The 25,073-nt window shown below is 37.2% G+C and overlaps 1 protein-coding gene across 1 annotated transcript; it reads right to left on the reverse strand.

Moving 5' to 3' along the window:
• Positions 1 to 433: 433 nt before the first annotated feature.
• LOC588105 (tachykinin-like peptides receptor 99D) lies at positions 434 to 24,517 on the reverse strand. The gene is made up of 3 exons (XM_030979572.1): positions 24,389 to 24,517; positions 16,906 to 17,102; positions 434 to 1,309 (listed from the first exon to the last, which is right to left on the reverse strand). The coding sequence occupies exons 1-3, from the start codon at positions 24,488 to 24,490 to the stop codon at positions 1,081 to 1,083; spliced, it is 528 nt and encodes a 175-aa protein (XP_030835432.1). The 5' UTR covers positions 24,491 to 24,517; the 3' UTR covers positions 434 to 1,080.
• Positions 24,518 to 25,073: the final 556 nt, after the last annotated feature.

Below are 25,073 nucleotides of genomic sequence, written 5' to 3' on the forward strand. Positions count from 1 at the left end.
ACAAATGTCTAACAATTACAAACTGAATTCATATCATGTCGTTCTAAAACATAGCATTTTGGAAGTCACATGAGAGCCCGCTTAGAAATGCATGTAATTGGTAAATTAGAATAAACATGAAGAAATTGCCCATGATCATTTTATAAAGGAACGTAAGGCGAGGCGTCAAAATATCGATACCAGCAGGCTGCCGCCTCACGTATTGGCGCATCGAGGCTGCAATTACGGCCGAAGCCTGGCTGGGGCAATTATTTTTCACTTATTAGCCCAGCCGGCTTGCGCCAGGCTGGGATCTGAGGCTCGGTTTCCATTCGAAAGGCGGCAGCCGGCGCATGCTTTTGAAAGCCATTTCCTACCGCCAGCGGTAGCCGGCTGAGCTAATTTAAAAAATGCAGCCAGGACGCACAAGTGCAGTTACCTGCCGCTGGCTGGTATATTTATTTTTGACGCCTCGCCTAAAACATTTACATATTTGATAACAACAATCATTCCTTGGACTCGGATTGAGATATGTTTCCTCGGTGATTAAACAAATGGAAAAAAAAGGCTTAATTTTAGCAATATACTGAACTTTGGATATGGGCAAAGCAATTATTTCGTTGTGGATGTGGGTGGGTAGGTGGGTGTTTGTAACTATGGTAACTTGGTATTACACTTTCTGCAGAAAACATTCTTTTTGAGAAAAGCTGAACATCACACACAATACGTGGACTGCTACATACCATCGTATGTTTAGTTAGTATCAATAAGATTCTGGTATATCTCAGGGCTACTAGTTAATTAACATGCTGTAAAAAAATGTCATCAAACCCGCATCCATTTTCGTCGACAAAATAAAAGTTTTTCTCAGTGAAAAACAGGGTAAGGATGTTACAGGTAGGCCACTTGCCTTGTAGTTCTTATCTTCAACAATCCAGTTCCGCGCGAAACACATCTCCGCATATCGGCATACGTTCGTTCGGTCGACTTACTTCGGTCACTGTCGGTATCACTTCGGGTCACCAGAGAGAGAGAGAGGGAGCCGACGTGCGCGCATCTAGACATCCCATGGTTTTTCATGTTCGGCAAGCACCTTCGGCATCACATCGTGTCCTCGGCAGAATCGCTGGCCGATGTTATACCGACCGAAGGCATCCGATAAGACACGGTTCTGTGGTCTTTGCCGTTGACGATTCGCTGGCTGCACATGTAGTTGGTGGTGTTGGTAGCATTGGAGCTTGCGGGGACATTGGAGCCCTGCTGTTGGCTATACCCGTTAATCCGGATGGGTAGGAGGCAGAGGAACACACGCTTGAAGCCGTATCGAAACCTGTATGATGAAGAGAAAACAAGAATGCATTTCTTCCTAATTCTTTTGAAAATACAGGCTTTTAAAGCCCATCTGTATTAATTTGTCCAGGAGGGATTAGACCACCAAGGGTGGTCACTGACAGGTGGCTATCTCATCAACTCAGCTCTCAATTAACATAACAAAGAGAATCACGGGGGACCAACGGGCTCCGCTTATGCATTATTTTCTATATAGAGGGAGAAAGTAACTACATGTACATGTATCGCTGTGGGGCTTTAAACCAATCTTTCAAAAGTTGGAGGTATTTTCTTACGAAAAATTGCTTAGGGGATGATTGTGCTAACATGTAATTAATCGTTCTAGGTGGTAATTCCCCAGTTGGTATGTTACCAGGAAATTCGACTCACACACATAGAACAAATATTTTGAATTTCCCTACGTCCTAAAATACAACGACTATTCATTAAAAATATTACCACCTACAGCGCTGGAAGGGCTAACAAATACATTTGTTTACCGAACAAAATATGCCTTCAAAAATTACTCTTTATGCTTGTAAACTATCGTTGCAAAACAAAACCATAATCTAAGTAAAGGGTATTGTGATATTCGGATCATCCCTCGGAGAAAATAATGTTCCATAGTTCGAACAATACTCCCACGTGGAATTAATATATTACTTTTTCATCTAGCAGAATTATGAAAACAGGCTACATGACGGATAGAGAGACATAATTGATGTTAATATAATACACTGACAGACAAATACAAATTGTTAAACACTGCCTCTAAACAGCGAGGGGGTCAAACATTATGGTGCAATACAAAATCGTGATTGATTTATTTTTGTTACATCCAATGTAAAATTGAATTTGCGGATGCTGGCCTGATTCGGCTATGATTTGGGAAAGCACGGATACGACCGTCTTGTTTAGAATCGCCGACCGAGACTTCTTGACGCCCGCGAGTGATATACTAGACGAGTTGATGAATATAATGAAGTTAGCTTTTCTTTTTGTTTTCTTTGTTTGGAGGTGAAAAAAGTCACACATTTGCAGATGGACATCGGGTGATTTTTAGGAAAGTTGGAAAACACAAAGAAGTGTTAGATTTCTGCGATAAACGGTTGGACGCTGAAGATAATCGAGAAGGATGTGACTCTATGGAATTAAAAGAATATCAGGGAAGGGTAGCTGATCTTTGATGTGGGGGTGGAAATAGAGAGAAAAGAGAGAAGAAAGAAAGAAAAAGAGAGGAAGAGAGGGGAGAGAAACGTGCAGAGAGGGAGGGGAAGAGAAAAGGGAGGAAGATATATATATATATAGAGAGAGAGAGAGAGAGAGAGGGAGAGAGAGAGAGAGAGAGAGAGAGGAGATGGGCGAGAGACAGAATGGGGGAGCGAGGGTTAAGTTTGGGAGAGAGAGGGGCCCTGGAAGAATGGGGGTGGAATAGGAAATAGAGAGATGCGATGGCAATGATATATATCAAATATATTATGGAACAAATGACAATACACAGTAAGCAACAAATATTGATTTCATTAATTTGAAATCGTGTGAATACGTTTCATGTAAACGATCCATATATATATTCACACCTCAGAATGTTTTTGTTTCGTACGCTTAAAGGCATCGTTTAAAAATGCTTCCAGTTTTTCAAATCTGAGATGCATGGCCCTACGTGTTATCAGTGTCTGTGATATGATGTAATATTGAAGCTCTAACAAAAATTGCGCTTCAAAATGATTGTTTCGGTGAAAATGTCACTTTTCATTTGTTATTTGTCTAGTAAGAATTTAGACGATTTTGATTCTGGTTTTGTTGTAGAAACACTTCAATTTAGAAAGTGGGTAAATGAAACAGATGTTAGTTTGTATCAATTTTACATTGATAGATAATACAGTGAGAATATTTGGACTGAAGAGGTCATGATTTTATTTCCTTGATTGTAGTCTAAATATATAAGAACAGGTTATTAAACAGGCATTACTCAAGATGAGATTAGAATGGATATTTAATCTTTATTGCAAATATTCATTTGACATTTAAAGTGAATGATGAGAAGTACATTTACATGAGGGCTAGGTTTGTGCACAATTGGCATATACAAAAAGAGGATTTTGATGCAAAGTTGCAAACTAAGGATAGACTATACCTGTTTCACAAAGTCATTATTTAATGGTTTGATAGAACGATGTATTGGTGATTAGCAATCGCAAGACAACGATGCTAAGGATTTCTTCATCTTTTATTTTTCATACAGATTGAATAAACACTCGATTTATCGAGGACTATCCGATTCAACAGGACAAACTCGATTGAGCATTCCTTCTTTCCGTGATCCAATGATCATGAGGTGCCTCAAAAAGTAAAAGTCTTTGAGTGACCGCTTTTACCATACTCATATACCCCAGTAGACTGTAGTGTTATAAAAACCGTCGGGAAAACGGTTTTTGAAATTTTGAATTCAAACCATAAATATTTTGATAATCAGACAGGCGGTCGATTTGTAACAGTCATGGTATTCCTGCTGACCTAAAGGTTTATAATTATGATTGCAGCATGAGCTAAATCCATGATTTTGTTTAGAATCTGAGACAAAGATACCCAATCCCTTCAATGGAAATGATCAGAGCATACACGAACCGCACATCACATTCAAATAGTATTCTGTGATAATGCCCCATTATCTTTATTCGTTGTTTTATCTAGCTTCGTGTTTACGTAGAGGCGTAATAGGTATTCTCAATCTTTCTACCACTCGATTACCATGACAACGAAAGTTTATCTCTCATCCCGCTTCTTAAACATCCTTCCCCCTGTCAAATCCATCACCTTGTTTTATTTTCTGCATGTCCCCAGTTTTTGGTTTCAATATCCACGTTTCCTCGTTCTTCAAACGGATTTCATGCATGTATCTGCGCTGGTCTACATTTTGCAATCAACCCCTCTCCCTCCTCCATCTCTCTCCTTACTAGTTCCTCAAACGACAATTTCCGTTTCACGATCTCGATTACATCTTAACGGTTTAACAACACGCCACCGTTTCATAAACGTGGCCTGAGAATGCATTTCCGGTATGTTTGTTTCTCCAATTTCGACTTTCTTCTTTAACCAGATGCCTTATTTTCATAACAAATAAAAAGGAAAACGTGTCCGTCTTTCGTATTTCTTTGCTAGATACATCTTCCTATTAAATGCCCTGGGGGTATCAGGGAATTATGGAAATCATTTGTCACGTGCACGGGTAATGGGAAACCAGCAACTCTTCAACCAGATTTGTCGTCTACTATTTTTAATGTTTTATCGTACGACATGAGTAATTTGCACTGTCATGCTTTTAAGCACCCCCCTTTTTTTGGGGGGGGGGGGCCAACATAAATAAGGGGGAGGGTGTACTGAGATGGATCATCATTCTCATATGTTACTGGACGTAAAAGCCCTTAAAAACAAATACAAACTATTTGAAAACCATTTTGTTAATTCAGCCATTATAGGAAAGCGTGTACAAGATAGGTGGAGAGTCTATACAAAGCACTCTTACACATGAACTAATCCACAGCTGAACTCCGTTTCGTTTTTTATAGATAAAATATAATGCGATATTCAAAATCTAACCATATTATCCATATAACCAGTAACGATAAACACAGTGGCTAACCTCAGTTAACAAAACAGTACGTGTAAAAAAGTGTACCCAACTTTGGTAACCAATATAACTTTGAAATCTATTTTATGATGAAGAGTACTTTTTTTTGTCCAATGATACCCTATTCATAATATTTCTGCCACGGGTGACTGAGCACAAGGGATTTTAAAAGTGTTGTCAAAATCGCCACGTACCAAGTTTGGGCCTTTAAAGTTGGTGTACTTCGATAACCCATTTATGTGCCCAATGCATGCCAGTCACTTTCTTTTCTTAAAGCCCATCTGTACTAGTTTGACTAGGAGGGATTAGACCACCCAGAAAGGTCACTGACAGGTGGCTATCTCATCAACTCAGCTCTTAATTAACATAAGCAAAAGAGGATCGATTAGGCATTGTCTTCTATAGAGGGAGCAAGTAACTACAAGTAGTACAGTGGGCCTTTAATTATCATTCTACAAGTTCCATTAAGTTTACACACATTCTTAAATGACCACAAGATTAACGTTTCCCTATTGCTTTACAACATTTTCTTTCAAAATATAACTACTTGACTGGAAGTCAATGTTTTCTTTAATGTTGAAATACTTTTACAGAGAATTTCAATCATGTAGAAAAGTAATTCAATTGTATGGTATTAACAAAATGTATCGAATGATGTTTTTTTACGAAGAACATGGACTGTATATAAATCAAAATGCTTATTTCAATTCCATTGAATCCTTTAATAAGATGGGGGAAACATAATGCATTAAACAAACAGCCTTTTGATTTTTTTTTTTTTTTTTTTTATTTTTTTTTATTATTATTATTATTTTTTTTTTTCGGGGGGGGGGGGATAAAGTACGCATATTAATTGTTTGCATTTTAATTGTTTTGAAGTATAACTACATTTTTAAGTCATGCGGTTGCGGACTTGTTCCTTTAATTTATGAAAACTGTCGAACGTAACATAAATAAGAAGTTGTCTGGGTAAATAAATATCGTTTATATTTCTATTATTCCACCTTCTTTCTACCTTTCAGTCGCGTCACATGTGGGGGATCGGTTTCCAACTGCCCTTAACACGAGTGGAGTTTTTCGAGTTTCAGGTTGCATGTGCTTTTCATGGCTAGCCTGAGGGGGCGGGCTTTATTTCCACAGTGCTTCCTTTCAATCTTTGTTGCATGTTCTTTTCCTCACGCAACTCTCTGTCCCCGATCCATCTTTAAGTTTCCATCTCTTCTGCTCTACATTGCCGAGAGGAAAGAAGTGTCATAATTATGTAGATATCAAAATTTAGTTTGAAATAATTTCAAAAAAGGAACAATCTGAAACACCAAACATTTTACGTTAAGTAATTTTTTCTTCCGAGTGCTGTCTATCTTCTTTATGAAAAAGTCCAATGAATTTTGAAACGCTTCGATTTGTTTTCTTTCTTTAAAATAACAAATCAAAGTTGAATTTGAGCAATCTGCCACTTGAGTGCTTTCGCAACTGAACCGCACATCTCAAAGGCCCACATAACATTGCGTATGCTACTCTATACGTTCTCCCATCGCCTGTCTTAAAGCTATCATCGAGATACACATCTTAAAAGGGATTACAGCATGGGAAGCACATTTGAAGTATCGTGTTGGTTTTGTATTACCGCTGCGTTGGCGCCACATCGTCTATTGCGCTTCTCCTGCCATTGTGCAACACATGCACTTGCGTGCGAAGCCTTTATTATGACAACATGGACGGGGGTAAAGGGATCGACGTGGGGGGCGGATAAAACTACCATAATATTAAATTAATCCATGAAATTATGCAATCATAACCTTATCTTAATGTCCTTACTTTTTAAATTAAATTACCAAGTGTTCATTATTTTGTTTCATGCAAGCAAATTTCGTTTGTTTATTTAATATACACTGTGACTTTTTCTTGTATCAACTCATTCCATCACCTTAATTTAAACAAAAATCTATCTAGTCATCGTCAATTATCAATTTACTTAACATACACAGATATATAAGCCTCCATGATGTCATTAATTCACTCGTGCTTACATTTTTTTTAGTTTACACCGTCAGTCTTGGAGAGTATTCCTTTAATGTATTTATAAGTATTTATATTAATATCTCATTCATTGTTTTTCTCGTTTACCGATATTTTTTTCATTCAGCAAACATTGTCATGCAGTTTTTCGCTGTCTCCTATTATTATTTATTAATCTAATCCTATTTCAATTCATTCATCCACACACAACTCCAATTGAAATTGTAAAGTAATCGCATTTCGTAAACAGTAGTTATAATGTCGTAAGCAAATGACTCTTCTCCGTATAAAGTATGATTTTCCAAAACCTCCGTGTCTGTCTCACCCCCTTTCGTTCTTACTCCATCTTTTTTCGGGGGGGGGGGGTGTTCTTTCTTGATTTCTTTCTCCTCCCCTCTCTTTCTCTCCTTTTCCCTCACACTGTCTCTCTCTTTCGTTCTCCTTTCACTCTCTCTCTCTCTCTCTCTCTCTTTCTATCTCTCTCTCTCTCCTCTCTCTCTCTCTCTCTCTCTCTCTCCCTCTCTCTCTCCCTCCCTATGTCACACACCCACACGACTAAATGAAGAGTATTTACAAACAGCCATTACTGATTTTCAAGCATACTACTCAAACGTTCTAATAATGATCAAGTGGTCTTGACTCCCTGCCCCGAAGACCGGCCATCGATCAGTTGATAGGGGGCAGTCATACTCCTCCAAAAAGCATTCATTCTGAAGCTCAGTGTCAATTCTCTCACTCAACCTATTAGATGTGTGTTGAGTAGCGTATTCAGCAGAGCTAGGGTGGGGCCGGTGTTTAGTCTTTCACCACCCCCTTCCCTGTTCAATTGCCCTGGACAAAAATAAAATCGATGAGCTGCCCGAGTACCGTCTTCATTTTCTTCTATTTTTATTTACGCAAGAGCGTCAATGGAACACGTATCACTGGTGCTTTTTGTATGTTGCAATGTGGAAAGGCAAAAGTAATAATTGGGTACTTAATTATTGTCAAACCAATTTTTTAGGGTACTGTATGTAACATATGACAAATCTTTGTAGGAATAAAGACCCCCTATTAAATAAAAATGCATGCGGAGATGGAACGGACCCAAAGGGGTACGCCCCCACCTGAGTGAAGTCAGCAATTACTTAATACTTATGTTTGTAGCTCGTCGAAGACATGACCCATTTTCCATTTATATATTTGAAAAAAAAGAAAAAAGGTCTTATTTTACTACTCAGATGGTTGGAATAGGTACCATTTATTTTGCTTGATCATTATGCTTCACAGTGGTTCGGTAGATAATAGTGCCCCCGACTCCGCCTCTGCCCCGCCCCCAAATCTGCCTTCGATTTTGTTAATGCACGGTTAAAATTTGTAGGTCAGCTGTCTCGACCAAGTCGGTTAAGTATTGACCATAATTGATCGTCACCACTTGTTATCAAAGCAGCTGCCAACTAGGAGATTTTGTTTGTAGGGGGAGGGGTGCATTTTCCTGGTTATTCAGGTACAAGCATTGAACTTCAAAGTATTAACTGATCTTGTCATCTTATGACGCATTATCAATGTCGTATGACGACCGCAAAGACTGTCGAGAATTAACTGAATAAAATGTTTAATACCCTTTTGTTCATCAAGTTCGGAGTAGGTAATATATTACTGTACTGCACTGTTTGTCGAAAGTTGTTGTAATGGCGGTTAAAGGGAGTGTAGCATGACGAGACTACGTGTCTTTCCCATGACCTGACTCGGGACCAATCGGGTATACGCAAAACCGAAGCGCGAGGAGAAATTAAGTTGCTGAATATCGCTCGTTAATCAAGTCCTTTCGTTTACGTGCAGTTATCCAAAAGAAGACGTAAATGGCGTTAACCAGTATTTGCCAAGCTACAATCCCTTTCATTCAGATTTAACAATTTTTATCAGAAGAACATTTTTTCTTTAAAACCACCAAACGAATTTATTAAACCTACAGTCAATGAACCAAGCAAATATCTACGAGAAGAAAAAAAAGAGATACACGATCACAAAAAACAGCAAAGGACTGGCAGTCGCAATTCACTTTGTTTCCAAGTGCTTTAAAACCCTTGTACAGATGCATTTCATCGTCTGCCAGTCACCAAAGGCAAAGCCCGAGTTGACAGTACTGAATTGCGATGCATCAAAAGCGACATCCCTCTTCGGTTAAACCCATCAAATCTATACCTTCCAGTGCTATCAAATGGTAGGGATCAAATTAAACCCATCAATTCTATACCTTTCAGTGTCATCAAATGGTAGGAATCAAATTGTAGGAATCAATAACCTCTCCTCTCTCTCTCTCTCTCTCTCTCTCTCTCTCTCTCTCTCTCTCTCTCTCTCTCTCGAGTCGTTAGGGGAAAGTGAATCGAAAAGGAGGGATCACAGAAATCATTTGTATACTGTGACGAGTGGTTACTTTTTTATTTAGAGACTGAATATATCAAAATGAATATCATGAAAGTGATTTGATTAAGGCCAACCGGAATGCATCGTGTCGCCTGATTATTCCATGTATAGTCGATACTATTATCATTATTTGTATTAGTAGTATTAGTATTATAATCACTATTATTATCATTACAAATATTATCGTTTATTATAATTATTATCATTATTATTGTTATCATTATTTATATTGATACTATAATTATCATTGCTCTATCAGTATAGCGTTAGGGATATTAGAATTTTAATCTATGCCAGACGGAAAAAAATGAATTGAATGTAAGTCTGAATGTATAAATAGAGGATTACAATTATCTTATCCATCACATACTTTCAAACAAAAATCCCTATACAAGATTTTCAACAAACCATCATGATTGTAGTGCATGATTCAAGCGATATCAACAAAATTGTTTTGTTGTATGTATAATCTGTTGATTGCATATTAATTGAATCATCTTTGTTACGATATCAGCAAATACGTTTGAGTACGTCATGTATTTGAACAATTATCTATTTTCCCTTATGTAGGACCCGAGCGCAAACCCACGAAAACGTATAATTGACAATGGGAAGGAGAAAGAATATGATCCTGGTAATTCCCTACGTTCATACGTCTATTGCTCTCTTTTCTTTATTCAGCACGCCAGAATATTACTTAGCTCGCAAATCCACGTAATATATCATTCATCTTAGAGCTATACAGATCATCAAAAGTTAAACATATTTTTTCACCCTAGAGTTTAGTTAGAAAACTCATTTAGAACAGTGTTGTTTAATCAGGTAAGCTTAACTTTCTCTCTTCTTCTAAAAAGAAATATAGGCGTTTTAACCTACAACGATTATTCCTGGAAACATCATGTGTTATCCTTTCCTCGAAAATAAGACCAGACCATCGGTCTTATGTGTCTGGCGGTCTTCCGCTCTCTTTGTTGGACAAATTGATCGCTGCGTTTCCAATTATGCTTTCTTTATTAGGTACATCTTCAAATATAACTAAAAACGTTTTTGAAAGACACCTCGAGAGGGTGCACTTCAATGATTTCTTTCATTGATGGACATTGTAATTATAAAGTTAATTATGCTGACACACCGATTGATTGTCTAAACAAGCCTCCATGTTTGGAACTGAGAGGCGACTTCCTATTTTTCGTGATCTCCAATTGTGTGGAATCAATCAGCGAAACTGTGGATAAAAATGAAACTCGTGTTCTCGGGGCACTTGACAGTAGATTACCCCTTTTGTTCTCAGGTCTCTTGTAAAAAAGGGGAAAATATATTTCAAAAGGGCTTTAGAGAGCCGACCTCCATCAGTATCGTCCTCCACATCATCATCGTCGTCAACATAATCATCATCAACTTTGAACATTTTTAAAGTTAAGAAACTTTTTGCAATCTGAAAAGAAGATGAAATTCAGATGTTGTCGTTTTCTTTTTCCATTTGAGGTAAATTTGACAGATTATGGTAATTGATCAGGATGATGTTTGCAAATACCGGTTCCATGTGTAATTGGTATGTTACTCAAAATTGACGTATAATGTGATACTTTCTTATTTTTTTGCTCAATAAAAAACCTATCCCTCCTTCCCAAACGAAAGTAGGGCGGTTTTTGTCCCATTGTCACAACGAATATCTGTTTCTCGTGAATATTGCCTGAACAATGTTGGTTTCAAGTGCTGTACCATTGGGATATAAAGCTGTATTGATTATGCAAGAATGATTTTCTGGTTATATTACCTCTAGATTATTCTGATAACTCTCACATTGCTAATTCATTCAGTTATCCATATTTTCTTTTAAAAACACCAACACACTTTAGCAATAGTATTATCTGAAATCATGTTTGCTGTATAGAATATACACAGTCCTGAATATACAACTGTAAATGCACAGGACTTGAATGTACTTTTCGTAGTGTCGATACAAATGTTGTGCGTTTGTCCCTTGTCTACAACATGCAGTAAGAAAGTGATATTAACGCTATAGTCGAAATTACTACACGTTCATGGGACTGCATGTATTTCTCTAGACTATCTTAACCGCGACCCTGTTAATGAAGACAAAAAAAAAACATTCGCAAATTGTGAATATAGTCCCCACACGTGGTGTCTATAAACCCCGGTCGCCAGTAATCGTATAAAGCGCCATTTCGGACGATAATGGATAATTCCTATTCTTCCTGACTATTATAATACGCGAGACTACCAATCCAGTTTAAGCTTTAGTCCTTACCCTGTCAAATAAGTAAAAAGATGTTCCCAAATTGTAGCTATTTGATTACGTGCTGAGGGTACCTTTGACAATCATGTGCGATCGTTTGTTTTGTCTGATCGATTTCTTGTCGCGAATGGGAACGATGGGTGTTTTGTGGAAATAACACTCCTCCTAATCCCAGCTTTCCTCCAACCAGGGCAATAGTACGTCCATGTCTACAACAGGCTGGTGTATGGGGACAATGAAATAATACATTCACACACTTGGTCGTAAAGGTCGTAGCAAGGCTACGAAAGACTAAACTCTAGAATGATATTAGGTAAGCGCGATAGAAGCAGGGAGGGAACGAGAAACAGAGAGAGAGAGAGAGAGAAAGAGAGAGAGAGAAAAAAAGAGGCAGACATTCAGGCAGACAAACATATATACATACACACATACATAAACACACTCACATACGAATATAGAGATAGAGAGACGAAAGGGGAGGAAGATGTAAAAATAGATGATATCGGATAGACAGTAGTGTGAAAATGTTCCATTTGGTTCACCCTCGTATATCATGTATAGCAACATTACTTGTCTATGTTATACTGATACGTCCTCTACTACCATGACTATTACTACTACTACTACTACTACTACTACTACTACTACTACTACTACTACTACTACTACTACTACTACTACTACTAATACTACATCTACTACTACTACTTCTACTACTACTACTACTACTACTATACGACTAATATCAGAACGTCAATTATGATAATGAGTCAACAAAGAAAGATAGGGAATGGCGAGCGCTAAGTTTAACAAAGAAGAACTCCTTGAAATGCTATTTTTATATGTCTTTTATAACCATAACCAATGAAATAAATGGAGGCAAAGAAACGAAATGGAGGAATTTCATCCATACAATGACCGCACGACAGGGGTTCTTGCGTTGCTGTTGAAGCGAACAAAACCACTTCCAAAATCAGCGAGAGTTTGACGCCTCGCTTTACCATAGTAACGTGATTCCCGTCAAAAGCGCGCCACAATGAATTTAATTCCAAATGGTGTAGATGGCGTCAGAAATTTGCCAATATACATTCTTTCTCTTTCTCTCTCTCTCTCTCTCTCTCTTTCTCACAATGGAAGTCCAACATTACGTAAAATGTCTAGAGTAGATGTGGACTCATTATAAGAATATTCGCTGCTTAAACGCCGGCATTGCGCAACGTCTTTCCATTTCTTTGATCAAAACCAAATAATTTCGGTTGAGTTTTATTTTTCACTGATTCTCCGATAGAGCGCATTGCTCTCTTGTTTAAATATCCTTGGAATAATGAAAATTTCAGCAGTAGTTAATTGTGTTAAAGAAAAACTTCATACTGAGAACATGAATAGTCAACCTACTTGTTTTCACACCGGGTCCATCGTATTTACGGGCTTGATAATATTCAGGAAACAAACTATTGAATTAAGTTTCTTCCTTAGATTGGAGGCTATTATACGTGTTTTGATTTAATGCTGATAAATACAACCATGCTTTAAAATGCATCAGCATCTTCCATTTGATAACTTTTCTTTGGACACTTTGAGTAAGCTAGTAAGACCTATTTTGTATAGATGGATAGTTGCTACTTTTAAAAGACAATGCAAGATTTCGTACAAAGGCCTTAAGCACCTGACATCAAATGATTTAGTAAAAACAAAATAGGCCAGACATGTTTTAAATGTTCTTTCTATAAATAAGTCTTTCTTCTTCTTGCCTTACTTGATTTCTTTCTGGTTTACACTATCACTTTCGCAACATCAACTCAAGGGCAATTTGAAGACCCTATCGTATTGTACATCCCATATGGTAATCACATTAGGATAACGTAATACGTCATTGTAATTTGTGTACATTTCAAACGGTGATGGACATGATGGAAAGAACTTCTGAAATTGACGTAAAGGGAGTGTATAGCCTGACGCGACTACGTGTCTTTCCCGTAGCCTGACTCGGGCTAATCTGTTATAATACGACTACGGACGACGCGACCACAGCAATCACGTGCGTGCAACACACGCGAAACCGAAGCGTGATGAGAACTTCGGTCTCTTTCGCGAACGCTGACCATGTAGAGATTGAGTCGCTGACTACCGTTAATCAAGTCCATTTGTTTATAGCTACACTCCTTTTAGGTTGATTATTCGAAAGTAGTTGAGATTAAATTATTTTTAGTTAGCTTTCTTCATAAGATGTGAACAAAGTATATACTAATTTATATCATTCTACTAAGTATAACATTCCGCAAGAATCTAGATATTGCATCGTTAAACAGTGAATTATTTGGACTTTCTTCTTTTTTAAATGAGTTTTTACTTATTTCCCACATCGACCGTTTTACGTCAACCTCTTCTCGGGAAAACGTTTTATCGGACACCCCATCCATCAGCTTAATGGAATAAGAACGATTTATAAAATACAGTGTGCCATAAACGCATCAGGTGTTTTCGACCCGCACAGCTCTGCGGTGGTAATATGAGCCGGCAGCCCCCGTGTACAAACATATCGATGATTAGTCATTAGTGATAAAACAAGGCCAAGGCGCTTGCCGAAAGTAGGTCGTCATTCAAGAATACATCGTTTGCTCTGGGGTGACATATAAAAATCTCCGATTCCTTAAAAACAAATAGCTTAGTATCTCGAAAAACGGTTAGGAAGACCTTCACAATTAAGTTAGAGAAATATAGAGAAACGAATCAGTTCACAGCGTTGAGTGTAAAACAATTTAGTTGGGATTATCGTAAAATATGTATACTCATTGACTTCGCTCTAGTACGGAGCTCACAATTAGTTATTCTCTCAAATATGTCATATGCCATGATTGAAGTTAAGGAAAATATATTATAAAAGTCTTTATTCCGTTCGAAATTGTCTCGATGTCTGTATGTCTAAAAACAAAAATCATTTGTAAAGATTTGTAAGTTGTAAAGGGCAGCTGAAATGTGATTAGCATGACTGTGACAAACGGCTCATACATACTTTATGACATGACGTTTGAAACACGCATCATTTATTTGTGTATGGATTTCTTTTTAAAATGACTGATTACGCCTTGTACCTTCAGGTTATTTTTCCTTATATACATTGTTGCACAGAAAATGGTAATTCGACGGAATAAAAAGAGAGACACAAAGAAAACGCGTTTGCAAGTAGAAGGTTACAATCATTTACGGGGAAGAAATTATGAATCCGGTTTCAAAATGTTTCGGATTTGGAAGTGAGGGGTGCAATAACGATCTATACCGTCTAATTCGTCTTGTGCAAAACATGTTTCTACTTAAGCAAGAAGGTTTATTTTTGCAACAAACCAGATTAAATGCCGGCGTGACAAAGGCCAGCAATACATCAACGATTCTAAGACATTGCTAAGATTGCATGTCTCCCGAATAATACTGCAACACGAGCTTCAATCTCAGAACTCGTTCCGAATAATCACGAATTACTTCAAAATATCTGGAAAAAATGGAAAACAAGAAAAAGGAAAATACGAAGACGAAATATAAGAAAGTATGCAGATATATAAATATAAATACATTTAAGAAGGAGCAAATCCAGTTGTGGTCAAAGGAAAAGATGATAGACGTGAGAAAAAACAACTTTAAGATATAATACGATTATGACTTGTGGTAGGAAATATAAAAATATTGTAAAAAACAAACCAAAGAAAATTAACGTGAAGAAGATGTCGAAGAAGATGATGAAAACAAATACATAGAAATCATAAGGATGGAGTAGAACAAGCAGAAAAAAAGAATATAAGAAAAAGAAGAAGGTATAAACATAAATGATATTAAAGTAGAAGGGAAAAAAGAAGAAGATTAATACCAAGGACACGGTAATGTTAGCAGACAAGAGGAAGGGGAATACGACATATAAACTGATATAGCGAAATAAACATGAAAAGAGAAGTCCGAAAGATAATGATCAAAAACAATTACGCCATTGCTAAAACGCATGGATTTTCATTGGCAGCTTACGAACAAAACGTCTATTCTAAAGCGATCGAGACAGATTTCTATTAACTAGCGACATGCACTGACTGGGGACTCGTCAAAATGCGGCGCGAAACATGTCAACAATAAATTCGTTTTCCGTGGTTGGAAATTCAATAAAAAAATCATTCAATTAGAGCTTACAGCACAGATAAGTAAATAGTGGTTCGGTGTACGTCTATGTCTGCGTGTACTTTTTACGAGGCATTGCCCGCCGTCTGTATTAATGTGTACTGGACATTCAAGATCTGCTGCCTGAGTAATATAAACTGCTCGACACTTATCCATTACGTGCATGTCAGTTTAATAGAGTATCCAATACAATAGTTTGATTTCCCTATAGGCAAACTAAACAAAAATCATGCTCATAAATTGGGTTTCGTTGCACAATATGCTGCACCGATTTTAATTTACTTCCGAAAGACGCTACATCTTAAGTCTTTTACTAGGAACTGGCGATTCCAAGAGCAGCAGGAGACACGTAAAATAATCACCTTGTGACCTTCACGCTCCTAGAAAAAAAAAATGATTTGCCTCACTGCGTGCTTTGTTCTTATGTAGAATACATATTTCTGTTCCAAAACATGCTACATCTACATGCTTTTAAAAGTAAGATAATAAAGCAATTGCAACGATTGCGGTATCTTGATTTTTAAGAGTGCTATGTTATTAGACTAAGATGAGGGTGATACTAATACAAATATCCACACGTCCATCCAACTGGATAGTCAAGTCATCTACGAGGTTGTTGTTGTATAAAGAATAAATTTGACTCAAAACCAACGATGAACACATCCAAAATATTGTACTGGAAAAAAAAAGTTAAAGTAGTCACCCGAAGAATCAAACGATGCAAAATTCATATCATTGCAAGGAGGATGCCTTACTGATCAAATATAACAAGTTCCCTCTTGAAAATATGTTTGAAGCCCGCAGTAATCATCTCTCAAAAATGCTATTTTTGAGATCCAGATTTTCTGCCTTCAGTGGTCCTCCGTAGAGCGTCAAGATTCATGACGTACATGCAAGACACAGCTAGCCACAAAATTGCATTTTACGCCTTTCCATGATATCAATATGAATTTTCCAGCAAATTATTCGTGTTTTTCAAGAGAAAAGCTTTCCATTCATATATGATTTGTCCATAATTATCAGTTGTCGTGAATTTTCTTCGGGTGACTACTTGAACTAAGACTTTTATAGAAGTAGCATGTTTTGGAAACAAAATCTTCTATGCCGAGTGACACCAGCTTACCTGTCGTTTAGCCAGCAGTAAATGAATGGGTTGTACATGGCGCTACTCATGGCTATGAGCCAGATTGTGATGTAGATGTGGCGGACTCCCTTAACAGTCAACGCGTCAAAGTTTAGGTACGTCATGAAGTGGTAGGCGTGAAGTGGTAGCCAACATATGGCGAAGACCGCCACCACTATGACTATCATCTTCACGATCTGTGCAGGGGAGAAAGGAAAAGAGGTGCGATAATGACAACAATGGTATAGAGAGTAAGAATCATTCTGTAACTATTTACGAAATTATCTTCTTCTCTGATTTCTTCATTCGCTGCAGATTGCAACCCGAGGCCGCCACATTGTTTGTGGCACTACGTCCGGTCCTCTTTTGTTCTATTAGTCGACCACATTGGAGGATATGTGGAAGGGGGCGTGAATCAAAAAGTAAAATCAAATTTCTATAAGACGTGTGTGTGTATGTTTTTTGCTTTAGCGAGTGAATGGTGTACAATTATCACACCACCAAATGTTACACATTGGTAAATGTTTGGAGAGGTAAATGTTTGGAGAGGTAACTCCATTAGAAGAAGGGTAAAGGCGAACAGCTGGTGGGTTTGGTGAAACACAAATTATAAAGGCGTCAGGCTATTGACTTGAAGTCCAGAGAGAGAGAGAGAGAGAGAGAGAGGGAAGGGATAGTGTGAGAGTTAACAAAAGAAGAAGTGAGAGAGAGAGAGAGAGAGGGATGAAGAGATAAACAACATAAACATGATAAATACTATTTATCTTATTATGAAGAGAAAAATAAAAGAGGAAGAACGGCTAAGAGGAGAGACATGAAGCAAAGGGAGGGGTAACATGGTGAACGACAGATAGAGAGTGTGTGAGGTAGAAGTATACGACTCCTCGTCAACATTTTAAAGTGTACTTCACATTTTCTGTAGTATGTGGTTTTATGTGCTATTTCCCCTTTTTGGGGGTGCTGAAAACGAATCTACCTGTTGTCAATTTTATTAATGACGTCTTCGGCCGTTGTCATGGAAACAAATATTTGTTTTATCTATACATCTCCTTTAGAAAGTGTAATTGGTACCCAGAACACTCGCAGCGTGTTCTGTGCAGACGATACACATCTATACATCGCATTTAAGATAAATAGTGACGTAGATGTCACTACAGAAATATCAAATTGCCAGCGATCGGTCAAAGATTGGTCTCAAGTAAATGGTTTGAAACTCAATAGTACCAAAACTTAATTTCGTCATGTTTCTTCATACTACAAAACTACAAATTTAGTAACCCAATAATGAAACTGAATTTAGATCGCACTCTCGTTCATAAATAGAAACATATGACATGTTCAGAAAGTAATTTTAAATCATATAATTTTAGCACTTTGTAAGATCTCACATTTATGAACCCAGCGTAAAATTTACAGTCCTTCTATATAATTATTATTATTTCTTTAAAAGCATATTTATTTCACATCAAACAACGAAATTATATTTTTACTATTTTCAGCTACCCCTTTGAATTTGATAAAACTTTCAGTCTTACTAGGTCATTGTTATATGCTCGAATAAGTCAGTTGCAATGGTAGCGCCTGTAATTTTTAAAGGTAACTTTTTTCTAACGAAAAAAATGTAAACAACATATAGAACTGTTTAAGTATATCCATTTTAAAACTTGAGCATGAAATGGATATATTTCGATAATTATGTATGTTTTAAGTTTTTATCGTCAGAAATTATAGGTGCAATACCATGGCAACTGCACTATTCAAGCATAATTATGAACTGGGTAAATTGTTTATTTTTTAAATAAAGATTAGATGGGTACATGGAAATATATTCACTTAAATTATATTTGTTGGTTGTTTGATGATAAAGATTTGTTTTTAAAGGAATATAATTCGTTACCTTGCCAACGGCCAAAGACGTCATTTATAAAAATGGCAAAATATAGATTTGTATTCAGCACCCCTAGAATAACGTCAAAAACACATAAAGCACGATTATAGAATACATTAAGTACACTTTCAACTTAATACCCTGTACTATAGAGGCAGACAAAACGAAACACAGATAGACTGACATAATTATAGAGATACATGCGATACAAAACAGGAATGAAGAGTATGGGAGAAAGAACAAAAAAGTATGATCATGCTGATAGCATAATCCATCTATAGACTCTTTAAAGAAAATTGAATCGTCTGCTGGCTAAATCTTTTTTTTTAATCTTCTTTTTTAGGAACAACATTTTTCTATGCCGCTTATCTTCGTGTCCTAGGCGTTACGAATACCCCCGAAGCTATACTTGTTAAAAACAGAATAACTCCTAAGGTCTACGAATACTCAAATATTTTGCAAAAGGTACTTTCTGACCACTCGTCACTTTCACCGGTCAATTGATTCCCTTGCACTGACAAACTAGGACATCATCTGAACCAAAGCCCCTGACTGCTACCTGACCATAAAGGATATCATCCACCGTTCCAAACCAAGTCGGATGTGGTTTTGGAATACATTAATAAATGAATAAGATAATCATTTTCCATGGGATTAAAAAGAAAGTTTAGCAATTCATCATATCGATTTCCCGTCCCCTGGGAGTGGATATGATGAGGCTCATTACGACCACTCCTAAATGCAATTATTTATTTATCCCAATCTTCCTTTAATGATGACGTATTTCGTGGTGGGGTAAGTACCTGGATTGGTGAAACCTAATGCGGTTAATCATGTTTCGACCCGCACTTATCTCGTATCGAATACGTATTGTTGTTTTCTTATTTCCTTGTCTATTTGTTGTGTTTTACGAGGCAGAGATTCTACGATGCTTTAACGCGCTTCTGCAAGATGTTCGAATAAACTTTATTTTTGTTGAGATTGCATTACACAAAGAAGATAAACGGATGGCAAAGGACGGGAGGGGGGGGGGGTGGACGGCAACCTACTCTTTCTCTTATCCATCTTGTAACTAGACTCTGTTCAAAAGTAGGGCTTCGGGATTGGATTTAGCCAATTTTGCATCCCCTATCGAAACGAAAATCCTATCGGTCTGCCTATCTATCATTCTGGGAAAGCCTCTGATTGAAATATATAAAAGCACATTCTTTAATCAAACAGTTCTGAAAATGGCAGAAATGGGCAAGACATCTAGGGAGTTTGGGACTTAATTGTGAACACAGTAATAAAGAAAGCCCTTTTGTCCCCTCAAAACCTCTTGAAGCAATGACAATTTTCACTGATCGCATGTATGAATTCCGAAATAATCTCAGCTTTTAGTATACGCTTCCATGATTCGCTTATCATTTAAATGTCAATACGTCCAATGAAAGAAATATTGCTTTTGAAATATAAATAAATGTATTGAAATAGATTCATGCCTACAGGGAGAAATCAATCTACTTTCCAATGTTTGTCGCTGGCAACTCAGTAGTGTAAAATTGTAGTGAAACATACATCAAATGACAAATTTTAATATCTTTGCGGCAATTTGGTTTTGTCGCCAGAAGTAACAGCAACTTGTCTATTAATGTGGATGGATATGTGGGCATTGGTATTGTAATTATTTTCACTCACATTTTAGTAATTATTTTCAGGATCTGCATAACTTTCCCTAAGGGAAGGCACCAACAAATAAGATGACAAAAAGCACTTGATATCATTGAAAAGGAAACATAAAAGAGAAGAAGTAGTAAACTTGTTTCGGTTTTGTATTTTACTTGCTATTTTTCCCTGCGATATAAGCCATAATTTAACACGTCAGTTTCATGTTACTAGTCATTTAATCTTTAAGTTGCAGCAAACAAAGCACCTGAAACAAAAATTAGATATTTGTAGATAACACAATCCCCCTGTCTGTATGTCACTGTTCCTCTTTTCTATCGCTCTCTATCTCGCTCTGTCTTTCTCTCTCTCTCTCTCTCTCTCTCGCTCTCTCTCTCTTTCCCTCTATTTCCCATCCTCCCACTACTTCTCTCAAACCAACCGTGGGTCCATGCTCTCACCCACTCCACTATCCGATGACCACCCACACACCCCTTAGCCCTCTATTATAGTGTTCAGCTTAAAAACAAAAAAAGATGTAGTGGTAAGATGGGTGTGGGTGAGTGTATGTGTGGGTGAGAGGGAGGGGGCTGATAGCTTAATCAGAATATGCCAATGAGGAGTAACATAACTTTATTTACTCTCATTATGTGGACGTTCACCATTTTTATGTCATATCATAAGTTTGGAGTAGATTTAAGCCCTTGAAATAGAGGATATACTTTGAAAAGATAACTCTAACGTCGATCTGGCGCTGCTCAGTGGCTGCCGGGCTCACGATCAATTGGGCAAAAAGAATTTCCATTTTCGGTTTAATTTAATAAAATTTGGAGTGGACTTTAAAAGATTATTATTATTATTATTATTATTATTATTATTATCATCATTATTTTACAGACTCGAGTGGGTTTCTTGGTAATTTTTCAGCGGATTCAACTCCTAAAAGGGCCATTTCCAACCTTCTGCATTGGCAGGGTATTGCCAAAAGACAGGTACATAGATTATGTATGAAAAACCTTCTTTACTATTTTTTATCATTTTTTTTTTTACGTGAGAGGGAGGGGGGGGGGGGGGTCACTCGCTCCTCTGCGCCTTCATTCTCCTGCGCTAATGGAACAATTTTCCTATCTCTCATAGAACAGAGAAGATTCGATCTAATTCATCCTAACGAAGACACTATACCAGCACTTAGGAATGTTAACTTAATCTTTAGAAGCTCTCTTCATATCGTATTTTCCGTCAAGTGATTCAGCGGGAATTTTCGTTTTATCTGACGACCGTTCCATATTGGAGAGTACTATCGTATATCACTTATCTCTTCTCCATCCTCCTCCTCTTCCCACTTCCTCTTCTTATCTCTCTCTCTCTCTCTCTCTCTCCCTCGCTCTTTTTTTTTCCCATCTCACCTAATCTCTCTCCCCCTTTATCTGTATACCGATCTATCCACCTTATCTATCTCGCGATCTGTCTGTCTCACTATCTATCTATGTCTCTCACTTTCTCCACTCACTTTTTTCATTTTTGTTCTTCGCCTCCCCTTCCCACCTTCTCTCTTTCTCTCCTTCATCTGATTGTTTTATTTTCTTTTGAAATTCTGTAGTAGCAGACATGATTCTGTTGGAAAGCGTACCTTGATTCAGCTTTTCGTTTATAGTACCCTTGATCCTCTCTCTGGAAACAATTGCATTCGGTTTTCTTTGTTGTTGTTCCTGAAACAATGCATCATACTCTGTTTTCTGTTGGAATTCATCGTTCTAGATTTCCGTCTCTTCATTTAAAGGGCAATACAAACAATTTATAGTATGACAACGATGACCTATAAATGACTACCACTGAAATCCTACACTGTCCTGCATTTTAAATCATACACACTCTGGAAAAAATGAGACCTACTATTGACACAACAGGGTGATTTTAGATTATTTAATCAGACCCTCCTGCACTTCACAACACATAAAAGGGAAATGCAGAAACAATATAAAAAAAAAAAAAAAAAAAAAAAATCAGAATATCTAGTACTTTGACAGTAGTGGGTTTTTAATGAAAGCCCCCCCCCCCTTCGCTTCCTCATTCTGCTCATGCGCATAATTAACCTACGTGAATATGTATAAGGTTCGTAACACAGTCATATAAACAGAGAGAGAGAGAGAGAGAGAGAGAGAGAGAGAGGGAGCGCGATAATTTTGAGCATCTGAAAAGGGGAGGGAAAAATAGTTTAGAAACAGTCATCCAGAAAGACAGACAGATAGTATGAGAGATAAAAAGAGAGAAAAGTGGGTGAGCATCGATGGAAAGACAGTAGAAATGTAAATAAATACGTCTAATGAATAAACACCGATATGAGGAGAAGACAACAAATACATTCCAAAATAGAACAAAAGGGACACCTTTCGTTTAAAAATTTACCCTTATTTGTATGTTTATCGTGTAATTAATCATGTTTCTATTCTAATAATATTTTTTTTAAATAAATAATTTAAAAACCCTCAAAATTTGCGACTTCTCTAGCTTTGATAAGTTGTTATTGAATAAAACCTGGAATCCTTTCCTACGTATAACCACCTACGTAAAGTCTTTTTTTTTCTTTCTTTAGTGTATTCTGAGTTATAAAAGAGCTTCACTATTCTTACCCTTTCCGTGTAATTTTCTTGCCAAATAAGTATGGTTGCATTAAAATAAGGAGTCCCTTCCAACATGTTCAAATATTATTTCATCCGATTCCATAGGCAACCAGCGTAAGCACAAAAGTACAGGATCCCAAGGACTTTTTAAAATCTGAGTATTATTAAAACATTCAATAGGATTAAATATTTTGTTTACTTCAAAAGATGTTATTTCCTACGATCATAACTCAGGCGAAATGCTTCTATAATCCTTTTTTTGTGTACAGAGAAATGTTATTCGAAATAAATAATGGCATGGCATGAATTAAAACGACCTTGCCACTCAGCAAGTGTGTAGTAGTGGCGCAACCAACACTCACTGAGCGGTGGTGGTGGTGGTGGGGGGGGGGGGGGGGAATTCAGCAAAAATATCTTTGAAAAGGAAATACCAACAAAATGAAAAGGTTATTAAAGGTACTATGTCCCATTTGCAGGCCAAAAAAATGAAAAAGTTAAATTCCAACTGCATTTGAAAGATAATACTAATTTAGAACTTCCCTAAAAAAGATGGGGCTTGAAAATGTCTTCAAGTGGGAAAATAACGACTATTAGTTGTCAAATTGACTTTAGGGCTATAGAGCCCAAAAGTAATAGTCTTGATTTTCAGACGATTGTACCGAATGGTCATACGTTTTATGCTGCGCGAAGATTCAATCAGTTTAATCTTGGCCATCACAAGAAGTGGGTTATTTATGTAGACAAATGTTCATGTACTCTTTACAACTCTTTTATGTATGTTATTACCAAAGAAGAAAAAAAGCCAGTCAGTCACTCAATAGTGTCTGACAGTGAAGTCTAGCAAGTAAACGGGTTTCCTTGCATAATTTGAATATGAGGACACTGCTAATGTTTAAATTTCACAGATAGGACATACATGACATATTCATAATTCCTGCAAAGTTCTACAGAATTTGAGGTTGGCCGCAAAAGGGACATAGTACCTTTAAAACACCTATTTAAAATGCTTTATTCGCCAAAGTTAATAATAAATCATGCAAATGTAAAAGAGTATTACATAAATGAATAAATGAATAAAATGAATATATGAATACAAGGATATAGGAAAAATAAAATCATAAATAAAATCATAGCTTTTTCGATACCCAGTAAGAGTAATCCATGTAAAATATGGTAAAACATGGTAGCGTGGGTAAAATCGCTTGTTTCACTACTGAGCCATTCATGTAAGGACGAAATAAAAAGGCAACACCAATCTGTCCCCCCCCCCCCCCCAAAAAAAAAAAAAAAAAAAAAAAAATCAAGCTAGTTGGCCGGGCCGGGCACTCACCTTTCGTTTGGCAGTAATCTGTCGGGCTCGGTTGGGTATGTTTTCACCGAGCAGTCCGTTGCCCCACAGCTTGGTGCTTATAATGGTGTAACATACAGCCATGATACCCAGAGGCACGCAATAAGTCACCACAAAGTTCGCTGCGTTGTACCTGAAAAAAAAAACACAGAGAGAAGACATTTACATTGCAATTAGTTGTCAAACGAGGCAAAATGGGGATAAGCTGTACCAGAATCATGCACACAAGGTTGTTGGACAAGAAGCGGCAATTTGATTGCGTTACTAGCTGCGCTAATTAAGCCTATGATCGAAGTCAATACATGCGCTATTAATCCGAGGCAACGTTCATTTGGTTTATTTTGCAGAATATATGCACAAATGGATGTTAGACACGAAGCGGCATTTCGATTGCGTTTCTGGCAGCGCTATTCAAATTAAGCCGGTGATCGAAGTCAATCAGTACATGCGCTATTAATCCAAGGCAACGTTCGTTTGGTTTATTTTTGCATTCCCTCTTTTTATTTCGTTTCTTTTCTTACACGCAATTCAAATCCCACTCCAGTATCTGATTCAGATCTAGGCCTGAAGATGACACCTTGCACAGGCCATTTTATATTTTTAATTGGAGTTATTATGTCTGCTGCGCACAGCACGTAATTTGAATGGCGTAGGACTGCGTCACCGG

The sequence above is a fragment of the Strongylocentrotus purpuratus genome, unplaced genomic scaffold (assembly GCF_000002235.5).
Source record: "Strongylocentrotus purpuratus isolate Spur 01 unplaced genomic scaffold, Spur_5.0 spur5_scaffold_10, whole genome shotgun sequence".
NCBI lineage: Eukaryota > Metazoa > Echinodermata > Echinoidea > Camarodonta > Strongylocentrotidae > Strongylocentrotus > Strongylocentrotus purpuratus.